Here is a 13584-nt window from a genome sequence, read left to right as displayed (position 1 = left end):
TAAACTCTATTTGTAACTATTTGAGGACCTGCCAGACTGTTTTCCAAAGTGGCTATACCATTTGACATTCCCATCAGCAGCGTATGTGCTTCCAGTTTCTCTACATAATCACCAGCACTTGTTATTATCTTTTTGAGTATAGCCATCTCTTCTTTTGTGCTGCTATAACAAACTACCAAGTCTGGGTAATTTATAAAGAACAGAATCTCTGTTCTTTCAGCTCTGGAGGCTGAGAAGTCCAAGATCAAGGCGCCAGCATGTTCGATTGCCTAGTGAGGAATGCTGTGTTTCCAAGATGGCGCCTTGCTGCCATATTCTCTTGAGGGAAGGAACGCTGTGTCAACTGTGATGCTTGAAGAAGTATATGTATAAAGGACAATTAACATTTTTTAAGCTCTGTAAGATGCTGGAATCCCTTTTTATTTTCAGGGAATTTCTGGCAAGCCTGCCACCTAAATTCTTCATGAAAATGACATTTACATTTCATGATTGTGTTGAGCCAGTGAATGATATCATACAGATTTAGAAGAATCTTAAACTGCCAAATGAACTTTCCCTTCTGTTTTGCAGAGGCACTCAGTGGGGTATGAGCTGTGGCGATCACATTTACTGCTTGCTGACTGTTCTTCACAAGGAGGGAAACGTTTTTGCTGGTGGTCCTCCCTGTGTGCAGCTGCAGAGGTTTTTGCAAGGTGTTCTCAGCTCTGGTTACTCTCCATTTCTGAAATGTTTGGCTTCAGTGTAGAGGAGCCCAGCCCAGTATGCGGTCCTGCCACGCACAGTCATGACATGGGACGAGGGAGAGGGAGGAGCCACATAGGCTACCTCAGCCTGTAAGTGGGTGTCTCTAGAAAATGTACTACCTTCTGGCAGAAAGGCCTGTGCTCTGAAAGATTCGTGAAATACCTGTAGTTTACATTTAATTACCTGCTGACAACTACTTCTGAAAAATACTAGCACTTATGTGATATAGAGTGTAGGGTAATATGTCTGGTTTTAGTGTTTGTTCACATGGTAAACATTGATCCTGCTTCCAGAGAAACAGCGATGACTAGGAGAATATGAATGTTCTATTGCTAGAGATGTTCTCTCACATTTTTTTCCTGGATGACATCATTCCATGCTGGGGGGCTAGTAGGCAGAGGGAGTAGGCTGTGATACTTTGCTGCACACCTCTGATTTTTTATTTTTGAGTTTTAGAATCCAGGCAGGTACAGTCATTCCTCGGTATCCACAGGAGATTGATTCCTGGACCCCTTATATAAAATGGTGTGGGATTTGCATTTAATTACTTGTGTATGTGCATCCTTCTGTATACAGGTAATTTAAACTGTAGGTTACCTGTAATACATGATACAATAGAAATCCTATATAAATGTTGTTATACTTTATTGTTTTAGTTTGTATTATTTTTTATTGTAGTATCATTAATTTTACTTTTTATTTTTTCAAATATTTTCAATCAATGGTTGGTTGAATCTGTGGATGCAAAACCTGTGGATATGGAGGTCTGACTGTATATTTTATTCATCGCGACAAGCGCAGTTGCCAGCATGCCAAATAATTTGGTTGATCTTGATGATATCCTGCAACTTGATTTCTTATAAATCTCTGTCCAATTGCCTGCTTCTGTGAAGTGCCTTCTATGTGTCAGGCACTGTGTGAAGTCTTTATTAACTTGATTTCCTGCAATCTTCACAACAGCCCCATATTACTGTTGCCCCACTGTATCAGATGGAGATGTTGAGGCTTAGAACAGAAAGATTGCTTTCCCAGTGGCAGATCCAGGGTCAAAATACAATCTCTGACTGGGCACGGTGTTTCACGCCTGTAATCCCGGCACTTTGGGAACCTCAGGGGGGCGGATCACCTGAGGTCAGGAGTTCGTGACCAGCCTGGCCAACATGGCGAAACCCCCTCTCTACTAAAAATAGAAAAATTAGCTGGACATGGTGGTGGGCACCTGTAATCTCAGCTACTTTGGGGGCGGAGGCAGGAGAATAGCTTGAATCTGGAAGAGGGAGGTTGCAGTGAGCCGAGATCATGCCACTGCACTCCAGCCTGGGCGACAGGGCAAAAGAAAAAAAAAAAAAAAAAAGAAGAAGAAGAAAAGAAAGCTCTCCAGCTGCTGCACTCGTATGTGCATTGCCTGCACTGCATTACCTCCCGCCTGGCTCTTTCCCCTTCTACCACCTCTCACACCCTCCTTTTCGTAAACCCAAGTAGGATGGCCCTGGGTCAGGGCAGCTGCATAGATCTTTGTAGCTCGGTCATATTTCCTTGTATCGTATTGTTCTCTTCTTTCTCACTCTCTTCTTGGAATTCTCATTTTTTAGTCCAAGGAGACATCCTTTCCCCATGTCCTTACCTTACCTTAGCAATTGCCATAAACCTATTGAAACAGTTGCAATCTTTTAGAAAGAGAATTTGTAAAGTTTTAAAAAAGTAAATGTGTATCTAGGCAGTTTCTGCAATTGTAACCAAAATCCACAGAGAATAAAGTTACAGAAAAAAAAATGTGGCTGGGGATCTAGAAACATGGGGATTATTGTATTAAAAGTATTATGAACACAGGCCAGGTGTGGTGATTCACACCTGTAATCCCAGCACTTTGGGAGGCCAGGGTGGGCAGATCACCTGAGGTCAGGAGTTTGAGACCAGCCTGGCCAACATAGTGAAACCACATCTCTGCTAAAATCACAAAAATTAGCTGGGCGTGGTGGTACATGCCTGTAATGCCAGCTATTTGGGAGGTTGAGGCATGAGAATTTCTTGAACCTGGGAGACAGAGGTTGCAGTGAGCCGAGGTCACACCCCTGCATTCCAGCCTAGGCAACAGAATGAGACTCTGTCTTTAAAAAAAGGTATTGGGCAACCCGCTCAGGTCCCCTTCCATGCTATGGAAGCTTTGTCCTTTTGCTTTTCTCAATAAATCTTGCTGCTGCTCACTCTTTGGTTCCTCATCTCCTTAAAAAAAAAAAAGGGTATTACGAACATGAATTCTCTTCTCTGCCTGGGGTGTCTTAGAAGGGATGAGGCATACTTATTTGTTCCTTCTTCCTTCCACACATCTATCAATGGTGTCTTCATTGAGAGACAGTGTAGCAAAGTGGTTAAGAGTTTGGATTCTGAAGCCAGACTGCTTGAGTTGAATTCCAGCTCACTTGCTTCCCTTTGACCTTTGGCAACTTTAGTTAACCTTTGTGGACCTGTGTGTGTGTGTGTGTGTGTGTGTGTGTGTGTGTGTGTGTTTTGAGATGCAGTCTCACTCTGTCGCCCAGGCTGGAGTGCAGTGGCTTGGTCTCGGCTCACTGCAAGCTCCGCCTCCCGGGTTCACTCCATTCTCTTGCCTCAGCCTCCTGAGTAGCTGGGACTACAGGCACCTGCCACCATGCCCGGCTAATTTTTTTGCATTTTTTAGTAGAGACGGGATTTCACTGTGTTAGTCAGGATGGTTTCGATCTCCTGACCTCGTGATCCACCTACCTCGGTCTCCCAAAGTGCTGGGATTACAGGCATGAGCCACTGCGCCCGGCCAGGCCTGTGTTTCTTTATCTGTAAAATGAGGATAATGAGAATAGCTACCTTTTAGGGTGATTGAGAGGATTCAGGCAGTCTATGTAAACTACTTAAAATAGTGCCTGATGTACAGAAAAGTCTGAAAACATATTAGGTATTATTAATGTTAATATGGACTTTTATGCTCTAATATTCTGCCCTGGGCTTTGGGACTACAATGGACAGAATGTCCCTGACATCATGGTCCTTTCAGCTTAGTTGGAGAGAAAGAGAAAGAAAATAACAGGTATATATTAGGGCACCAAGGAGATGTACAGTAGATATGGGAGCATATAGCAGGGAGTTCTAATGAAAGGTCCTAGTAGTGTTCATTATAGAACTTTAGAACTGGGAAAGATTGCAGCTGTTTTCTTGTCAGCTGCTCCTTTGAAACCCAGAGTGCTTAAATGATTTAAGTTCATTCAGGTGATTTATAGTAGAGCCAGGCCAGAACCTGTACCTCCTGAAACTGAGGTCAAGCTAGAGTGTATTACGTCATCAAAGCCCCTCCTAGAAATCTTGGGCCCATTTCATGATGATCAGCAACGCTTGATTTTAGAGCAGCTTCTCAGAATTCAAACTTGAATTGTCTCTGGCTCCTGGGAGCTGTCCTGATGGTTATTTGTGCCAAGCATCAAGTAATGATGATAATCATTGTCTTCTGTTTACTTTAAAGTTGTCCATCCTGATAATGATCACCTGGTAAAGAGAGAGATTTATTCTGCTGGACATTTGTAAACATCCAGTTTTGGATTTTGGAAACTGGGTAACCAACCTGATTAAAACCTGAATCAGGCAGAGCTGGCTGAGGAATACATGTGGATAAAATGTATCATTTGACTTGGAAATGGAGATGAAAAAGCCACTTTCAGGAAGTGTATGTTGGGTGGGCGGGTTGGGGGATTAAAACCTGATTCAAGCAGGTAATAGAACCTTAAAGGTTTCAGATGGCTTATAATTTATCTGTAATGGGAAAAATACTTTACCACTGAGATAATATCTTGGAATAAATTTGAAATCACAGGCTGTATTATGGATGTGTTTGTGGATGTATGTGAATTGCAAAGAATGAAATTTTTTTGTGAATGTAATTTAGCATGCGTAAGATGACAAATAAGCTATATGCAGTAAGAGTCCATTTGATACAATGTGTGTAATTTTAAACTTAAAACCGTCATGCTTTAGAACTGGAAGGGACCTTAGAGATCATCTAGTAGGAATCATTTTGCAAATAGAAGAACAGAATCCCAGGGAAGGTGAGTGGCTTTGCCTGCACTGCAAACTAGAATCCAGATGTTTAGACAACTGCTTTTGGAGACTTTTTACAATGTAAACCTTGATATCCAAGGGCTCACTTTTAGTATTTTACCAGTATTAGTTTTATGTCATTGCTAATCACAGCTATAATGTAATTTCTTCTGGAAGATGGGCTATCTCTTCAGCCCTTTGCATATATGGATACTTAATACAAATACTTTTTGTGACTCCTAATTAATACTCCAATTAATATCCAATGATAGAAGTTTAGGAAAATTGAAGCAATGTTACTTGTCAACTTCTTTTGTTTAGGCTCTTAATGTGGCTTCTTCTGGTTTCTCAGCTGATTCAAAAGAATTCAGAGAAGGTCATGTGTGCTGCTCTTTTCATAGGAAAACACTGGTTGCTAGAGGGATCAATTTTAACATAGTTTCATATCATAGAGATTTTAATAATGCAGTCTAAAATATTTGTACATGAATTCATTAAGCCCAGATTAGTCTTATTATAATTACTCAAAAAGTAATTCAATTTAAGAGAAAACATTTTAAATGGATATAAAATACACTGTGAGCTGGGAAGCCATACTGTTCTACTTTATCAGCTCTATAAAGTACGAGCAGACTCGAACATAACTTTCATAGTATACAGAATGCAATCATAAAAAGTATTATTCCTAAATCTATTTTTTTATGTTCTTTCAGTAGTTAAGAGCTTTATTCCTCTGTGCTAGGAATGAGATATACTAGGGATAGGATGTCGTAAACATGGTAGGGGCTCACCAGCTCGTGTCTCTTGCACTGCCTTTCCGAGTCAGTGCAGGTTGATGGGTTACAAGCACACAGCCCAAGATTGATGTTGGTAGTACATTCCCTAGTAAATGTAGCAGGAAGATTCTTTGAGGCTTTTTTTATTTTTATTTTTTTCTTATCCACAAATAAAAGACATTTACTGAGCACTCTGTGCCTTCAGAGGTACAACAGTGACAGGCAAAGTATTGGTCTTCATTTCTAATATGATAAAAGGTGAAGGGAGGCCAGAAGCAAGGAAAACAAGAGAACTTTCTCCAGCCTACATCCAAAACCAGGTAGAGAAGAAAAGGCAGAGTGAGATAAAAGATCTTGCAGCATTAAAGAGCGGTTGTCGTTTTTGGCTTAGAGAGCTGGAGATGCGGAGCGAGGCCTTCCGGTTAGTCCTTAAAGCTATTACGAAGGCTCACTGGGGCTCTGTTCAGTTTGAGCAACCTTAGTGTGCCTGGAGGAAGCAGGAGGGTCATGAATATTGGCCGTGTGGCTACATGGTTGCCTGAGCTGTCTGGCTTTGGAGACACAGAAAACTAATCACAGCCCCTATGTGGTGCCACTGAGGCTGAGCGGGGACTCTGGAGGAGCTCTGGACTCTGGCCATGCTCCGGGAGAGACAGACCTGCACCTGGGCAGGAAGGGGCTCTGCTTCAGTGGTTTGCTGTGCTCAAACTTTATTTAATAAAACAATGGAACTCTTTTCTCAGGCAAATTCTCCATAGAACCCCGTTATAGGGAACAGAACAGCTCTCTCTGAGTGCCGCCAATTCAGCTGCCCCCATACAGTTCCTACCTCTTTTGACCCTTACCCACCAGGGAATGTGGCTTGAGATGCTGACCAAAGCCCGGGACAGGGCTAGCTGAGCCCCCTAAATGGTGTCTTGAGAAACAAAGACAGGTCCAGAGGAGACGGGTAATGTTAAAGGAATGAGTGGTACCCAAAACAAAGGTCAGGCCTTGGGTTTCTGGCCCCTCTGGGTTCTAACCACAACTCCTTAGATTGCTGGTGTTTGAAGGTAGGATGTCATTGGATCACTGATGTCAAGGCTTAAAAATAATTCATTCATAGGTAATATCTGAAAATTGATTTGGGGCTTCTGAATGGCATATAGCTACAGGATGACAAGAAGGAATTAGAAGGATTATTTTATTTTCATGAATTTTCCTCTCATAATTCCCTTACAGTCCTATGCAAGTCACAGAGGTTTTTCAAATAGTAGGCAACCAATAAATGTTTTTTGAATAATAATACTATAATTTATAGAAGACTTTCTGGGTGCCAGTCATCATGTTCTCTTATAGGCAATCTCTCATTCAGTCTCCATGGCAAATTTTGTCTCCACAAAAATTACCTATTGTGACTGGCATGTTGCTGATGAAAAAATCAAGGCTTCAGGAGATAAAATAATTTGCCCAAGATCGCACAGGCGAACATAGGACCAGCTCTGACATCAGAACCTGAGTTTCTATGACCCTGTTTCTATTGCTTATTATTATAACATTGACTTTCACCTATTGAACATGCAGCATACACCAGCCACCATGTGCTAAGTGCTTTACATATACGCTTTTGACTGTCCTCCTAGGCATTCTGCAAGATAAATTTTATTATCCTCATTGTACAAGTGAGGAAATGAAGACTCATAGAGTTTAAATAGCTAGTCCAGTGTGGCTAGGATGCTGACCTTTTCCAGGATTGAACGAATATTATTTGACTACAAAGTACTTGTGCTCTGTGCTGATTAAATTATCCCACTTGATCCTCATGATATTCCTATGGTAGGGAAAAAGCTCTTCACTACTGTTGCCATTTTATAGATAGGAATGTAAGCTACAACATGTTCAGTGATTACTCCGGGTGTCCATTGGTAAGGGGTTGGGACTTGATCCCAGATCACTGAGATCCAGTGGCCATAATCCTGTGGTGCCACAGCACTGGATCAAATAAGGACTCATCCTGTCACCTTTGGAGAGCCCACCTGCAGGTTTGGACCTGAGCTTTGTCAATTGAAAACAGAACTTCCCTGGAGTGCCACGGGTACTCAACAAGTAGGGAGGCATTGATGGGCCCCACTTTTCAACATAAAAAGAAAAAATTCACTCCATTCGCAGAGATTTGCAGAAGAAATGTACTGACTGAATTCTCATTACTCTTCGTGTCTATGTACAGAGCTTGCTGGATTTTTAAACTTGGTGAGGGCGGCAGCTCAGCCGATTGTGAAACTGACTTTGGTTAATGGGGAACTGACTCCATCAAGAAAGCCGCATTCATTCCAGCTGTTTCCTTCCTCAGCCCTGGTTAGTTGGGTCCCAGTAAAATTCGCAGCACTTTACTGTAAAAGCACTTGTACTTGAAAGAGAATTTTCTTTCTGTAGCTCAAACCACAGGAGGACTTGCAAGACAGCTGTCTCCCCAGGTGAGACTTCTTAAATGGGAGTTAAGTGCATGCATTTCAAGAAACTAAACTCCCTTCATCTATAATTTAACCTAGAAAAGAAAGCAAAATTGAGAGAGTAGTATGATTACATTGCTTGAGAACTAGTAACTTTACCTCCCCCAGTTTTATGGAAGTCACGCTCGGTTTCACTGTTTGCCATACCTTTAATACTGTGGGGTGTGGGCTAAGTGTGATATTGTAATAATAGTGAGAGTTTCTCTAACCATAGTTATGGACTATGGATTGAAATAGTAAATTATTCCTGGCAGACTGAATGGGCAATAAGACTGCCATCCAGTTCTCCTCATAAAACAAAACAATAGATAAATAAAGCAGAGCCAACTCACTTAACCTGCGTGGCTCTGTGCACTGCTAATTATTAACCCAGGCGCAAGAGAGGGGTTCACCCGGAGTGTAGTTAAGTCATTTTTAATCGAGGTAAACACTAGTCATGTGGATGAGTAGCACTCAAGAAAGTTTTAATCAGCAACATTTAGGAATCACCCAGCCTAATTGCCATAACTTATTAATAATAATAAATAATCGCGTCTTTTTATGGCCCCTGTCTCTGGAGGACTCAGTGCATTAAAGATCTCTAGGGTGCGAATCTCTTAGTAGCTGTGGGGGAAGGGGCAAGTATCCTTGATGCTCATTCCTAACTGAAGACATTGGACAGCAGGGCTAAGAAAGGCAATCTGAGTTCCTTCTTTCTTATTTTCTTCCTCCCACATCTGAATCACCAACTTATACACACCCTTTCATCTATCTATAGGACCAGAATGGCTCCAGGGGCTAGTGGGGCTGGGGAGGCGGGGCAGGCGGAAGAACAGGCTTTCCTTTGTCCACGTGAATGATTGGGGTTGGGGTTTTCTCCCTTGGGAAGTGAGTAAGAGCAGAGCTTTGTCTGAAGGAGTTCATTTCCTCTGTACCAGTGTCCCTGGTGTCCTTTGGGCTCAACCTGATTCTGGCTAGAGCAGCCACTGGCAATTCCCCACTTCATACTGGCGTGATTTCCAACTCCTGCAAGAGCAGAAAAGATGGTCCTGAGTCTTATTCTCAGAGTAATTCCCCACAGCAGCGGATGGAATGGGAAAACATTTGTTGTATATCTAACTTTACCTTCTCACCACCATGATAGGGGTATTAGAATATGCCTGGGTTTTCAACAAGGAAACTCGAGCTCAGCAAGTGTAATGGATGGACTGTTGACTTTGTGGTTGGTTAGATTGAAAGAAGAATATCACACTCAAAGTCGAGGTCTTTTGATTTTTGTAAGTAACTACTCCCTATAGTTTAGGAGATGGGGGTGGTGGACAGGAACACCAGTGTAGCGAATGGTAAGAATATTTCAATGGCTGATACCCTTTGACATCCACAGTTTGGGAGAGGAAGTTAAAATGTAGCCAACAGCACAAAAACCACCACTTTCTCCTTTATTTCCCGTTTGTCTGCCCATGAATCATGCGTGCGTGAGCCAGGATTGCCATTTCGCTCTGGAAAAGTGAAATTTTAAAGAAGGTACCCAAACCATTATTAGACCAAAAAGATCAATAATAAGAATGGAATGATTTATACCTCAGACAACGAAAGACATAAACTTCGAGTGTTAAGTTCCAAGATAATTCACGTGCAAAATTGTTGCAATATTCATACTAATGTTTATTAAAATTTACAGTTGAATAAAACAGTGCAAAATGTAAACAAAGCTGAAAAAGAGTTTTTGGAAAAATCTAAAATAGCTACCGTGAGTTTTTAGAATAGAAGATATGAATAGTTACTCCATGTATATTTGTCTGCTAAAGCGTGAAATATACAATGGAATTGGACAGAATAAGGTCACTAAATCCCTCCCTGAATTTCCATCCTCCCTGTCCACTGATACTTTTCAGTGATTCAGATCAGTACTGAATTTTGAAGGAAGTGCTCCTTGTCAAAACCACGCAGAGGAGGTTGAGGATTCTGGACGGATGTCGAGACTGAATCCGCATTTCAAAGACTAATCTTATTTCACTAATGTTTTCAGGGTTGGAAATTTTTGTCTGTATTCATTAGAGGGGAATGATAAATCTCTAGTTTGTACTTTGCTAATAATAGTCATGAGCTTTTGTGCTTCATTAAGGTTAAATGAATCTCATGTAGTCCTGGCTCAGCCTTTAACTCCATGTGTGATCTGGAGAAAAATCTCTGAATTGTCTGGGACTCAGTTTCCTCATCTGTAAAAGGAGGTTGGATCAGATGAGTGCTAAGACAGACCAGCCCTCTTTCCCTCCCTCGTAGGTGGGAGCTTGCCATGCCCAGGCAGGTAGGATCCACAAAGGTGTTTAAGAGACATTGCTCTTGTCCTCAGGAGCTCATGGTCTATATAAATAACTTATTATAATAAGAGCTATAATTGCAACATGCACAAATTACTCCAGGGGCACAGAAGCGGAAACAGTGAATTCCCTCTCTGTGGGAATAGACTTCACAGTGGCTGTGACATTTGAAGGCTGAGTAGGAGGGCTCCTCCAGGTGTGCTGGCTGGTCAGAGGGTGGGTGGTGCAGACTCTGGGTTCCAGGAAGCAAGTGCATGTGAAAATGGTATATTTAGGGAGCTGCACATGATTCTCACAGTCTCTGGGCAGTGGCATCCCACACACTGCTGGATCAGAATTTGTACTAATGATGAATTACTGAGGTTAGAGACTACTGTATAGTGTGTATCAATTAGAACAGAGTCAAGGTTTCCTGTAGTGGCACTGATAGGACCCATTTACATCCCAGCTAGCTTTGTTGAGTGTAAAAGAAATGGCGGTATTTTTGCCAATTCCCTGGGAATTATGAGCCTGCAATCTGTTTAACCTGCACCACAACCACTGGCCTCAGTGTACCCTTGGGAGTATGAACAACTCCCAGTGGGGTCACGTGTGCCCAACTGGAGTGAAAACTGCCACCATAGATCTTCTCTTCTTGCAGGCTGTTAACCTATAAGGTACGTGTCTCAGCCACACCACTGATGGACCCCTGGTTCTTTGTGACTATGTAGGAGCTGATGTTTCTGGTAATGACAGAGCAAAATTAGATGTTGATGATATGTAGTTCCTACTTAATTTTTAAGATGAAAATAACATTAGCTTTAAAATTTGGATTGTAAATGTAAGGCTGTTCATTGCTAAAAATTAATACAGAAATGCTTGCATAAAATGTAAAAAAGGTGACCCTAAATTCCATCTCCTGAAAATAATCAATATTTCTGTGATCATTGTCACAGATCTCTCTTCATACAGGTACATAAATGGGCTCAGGATTATATGTGCCATTTTGCTATCTAATGTTTTCATTCAAAATAATCAAGGTATTTAAATAGCCATTTAAAAGAGCTGCACAATAATCCATTGTGTGAGATATATTATATTTGGCTTGATTCCTTATTGCCAGACAATCAGGCAATATCCAGTGTCTTGCCAGTATAAACAATGTCATGAGGAACATTCATGTAGATTTCTTTTATATATTTTGTTATTTCATTAGATTAAAGTCCTAGGAGGGGTATTGTTGGGCCAAGGAGTGCATATTTAATACTTTTTTATATACCGTCAAACTATCTTCCAGAAGTTTCATTCCTTTTTACAGTCCTAGCATCAGAGCAGGAACTGGCTCATGTCTGAGTGGTGCTGTCTGTATCTCTGCTGGTGTTCTTTTGTCTTTAAGTTACTGAGTGAGAAAGCATGAGCAAATGAGAGTACTTTTGGAGTGAGTGGGAGGTGGTATAAGCAGGGTGAACCTGAATCCACGTGGGAGATGTCAAAAATTACTTGGCATTTGTACATATGTTTATCAAAAAATATATACGGAAATGTTCATCACAATTCCTAATTTCCAAACATTGAGAACAACCCAATATCCACCAACAGTCGAGTGTAGAAATAAAGTGTAGTATAACCCCACAGTGAAATACCACACGGCAGTGAGAATGAATGAGCTACCACGTGCTACGGTATGGATGACTTCAAAAGAAGCCAAGAAAAGAATTCATGTTGTATCAGTCCATTTACATAAAATTCAAAACCAGGCCATTGAATTTCTGGTGGGGTGGTAGGTAGTGACTGCTTGTTTATTTTTTTAACTAGAGTGTGTGTGTGTGTGCGTGTGTGTGTGTTGAGATGGAATTTCGCTCTTGTTGCCCAGGCTGGAGTGCAATGGCGTGATCTCGGCTCACTGCAACCTCCGCCTCCCGGGTTCAAGTGATTCTCCTGTCTCAGCCTCCACCCACCACCACGCCTCGCTAATTTTTGTATTTTTAGTAGAGATGGGGTTTCACCATGTTGGCCATACTGATCTCAAACTCCTGACCTCAGGTGATCCTCCTGCCTCAGCCTCTCACAGTGCTGGGATTACAGGTGTGAGCCACCATGCCTGGCCCTAGATTTGTGTTTCCTGGTGTCAGTGTAATTGGCATTTAGGGTATTTGGTAGCCTCTCAATATTTGCCGGAAAAAATACATTAATTTTTTTTTAACTTTTCTAACAGACTTCGACCATGCTTGTTCCTCTATGGTGTTGAATGAGTTACTTAACTTTCTGGAGCCTCAGTTTCCCCATCTATAAAATGAGAACTATAATAAAACTTACTTTATAAGATTGTTGTGAAACTAATATCAATATAAATAATAGCTGCTGATTTTTCTATGTTTACTATGTACTGGGCACGGGTCTAAGCTCTTAAAATGTATGTCATCATTTGTTTAATTTTTCCCATACTTAGATCTATTTTGTGGTTTAGGGAACTGTAAGTCACAGAGTTAGTAAGTGTGAGGCCAGGACTGAAATGCAAGCAGTCTCATTCCAGAGCTTGAGCTCTTAAGCACTGCCTCCTGAATTAAAGGAAATATGCATAGAGTGCTTAGCAAAGTCAGCATATGTTATCATCATACTGTGACTTTCAACATTGTTATTAATATTTTTTCTCCTCTCTTTCTCCCCTCTCCCCTCCCCTATTTTTCTTCTCTCTTGGCAGATGTTTTTCAGCAAGGTAAGTTCGCTGTTTCCTGCCTGCGTTTTCACTGGCTGTGTGCTCTTTGGGGAATATGGGTATGGTCTGTGTGCAGAGGGTTATAGGACTTCTCATCCTCTATGGACACGTCATGTGGGACCTCAGGGACACCATGAGGACAGTGGCTTAAAGTGCCATCAGCCTCCCTGGGCCTCTGCTGTCCAACCTCTGCTTCTTCCTCTGAACCATGCTTTGGGGTAGGATGTAGACTGGACAGCTGGGCAGGGACACTTGGAGAGGGGTCTGTGGCTGGGCCCTGGAAGGAGGGAGGGATGCTGTGGGCGTGGTGAGGACTGAGATTCTGGAGGGGAGTCTGGGGGAAGGCCCCTGTCCATTGGGGCTCCTACATCTGGGTCAGCTGCTGCTCCCTGTACCAGAGCCAGTGGAGATTCCTTTGCCAAGCAAACATGCCACTGTTGTAGAGGTGTGGCAAGGCCATGGCTGGCTGGCCACTTCATGCCTTTCAACCTCACCAACTGGGTCTGTGACTGAGATAG

General features: G+C 42.0%; 1 protein-coding gene across 6 annotated transcripts in view; it reads left to right on the top strand.

Annotated features, from left to right (window-relative positions):
- Positions 1 to 13584, top strand: part of GFRA1 (GDNF family receptor alpha 1) — a 219338-nt gene that overhangs the window by 49157 nt on the left and 156597 nt on the right. For 4 of the 6 annotated variants that reach the window (XM_007964180.3, XM_007964182.3, XM_007964179.3 and 1 more), the window contains exon 5: positions 13052 to 13066. The exons of the other annotated variants lie outside the window; for them this stretch is intronic. In XM_007964180.3, coding sequence (XP_007962371.1) covers positions 13052 to 13066 — 15 coding nt within the window. The remainder of the gene's footprint in view (positions 1 to 13051; positions 13067 to 13584) is intronic. 6 annotated transcript variants of the gene reach the window in all.

This window comes from Chlorocebus sabaeus, chromosome 9 (assembly GCF_047675955.1).
Source record: "Chlorocebus sabaeus isolate Y175 chromosome 9, mChlSab1.0.hap1, whole genome shotgun sequence".
NCBI classification, from domain to species: Eukaryota; Metazoa; Chordata; class Mammalia; order Primates; family Cercopithecidae; genus Chlorocebus; species Chlorocebus sabaeus.
Note: the sequence above shows the minus strand (reverse complement) of the source record. Positions and strands in the feature narration are given on the sequence as shown.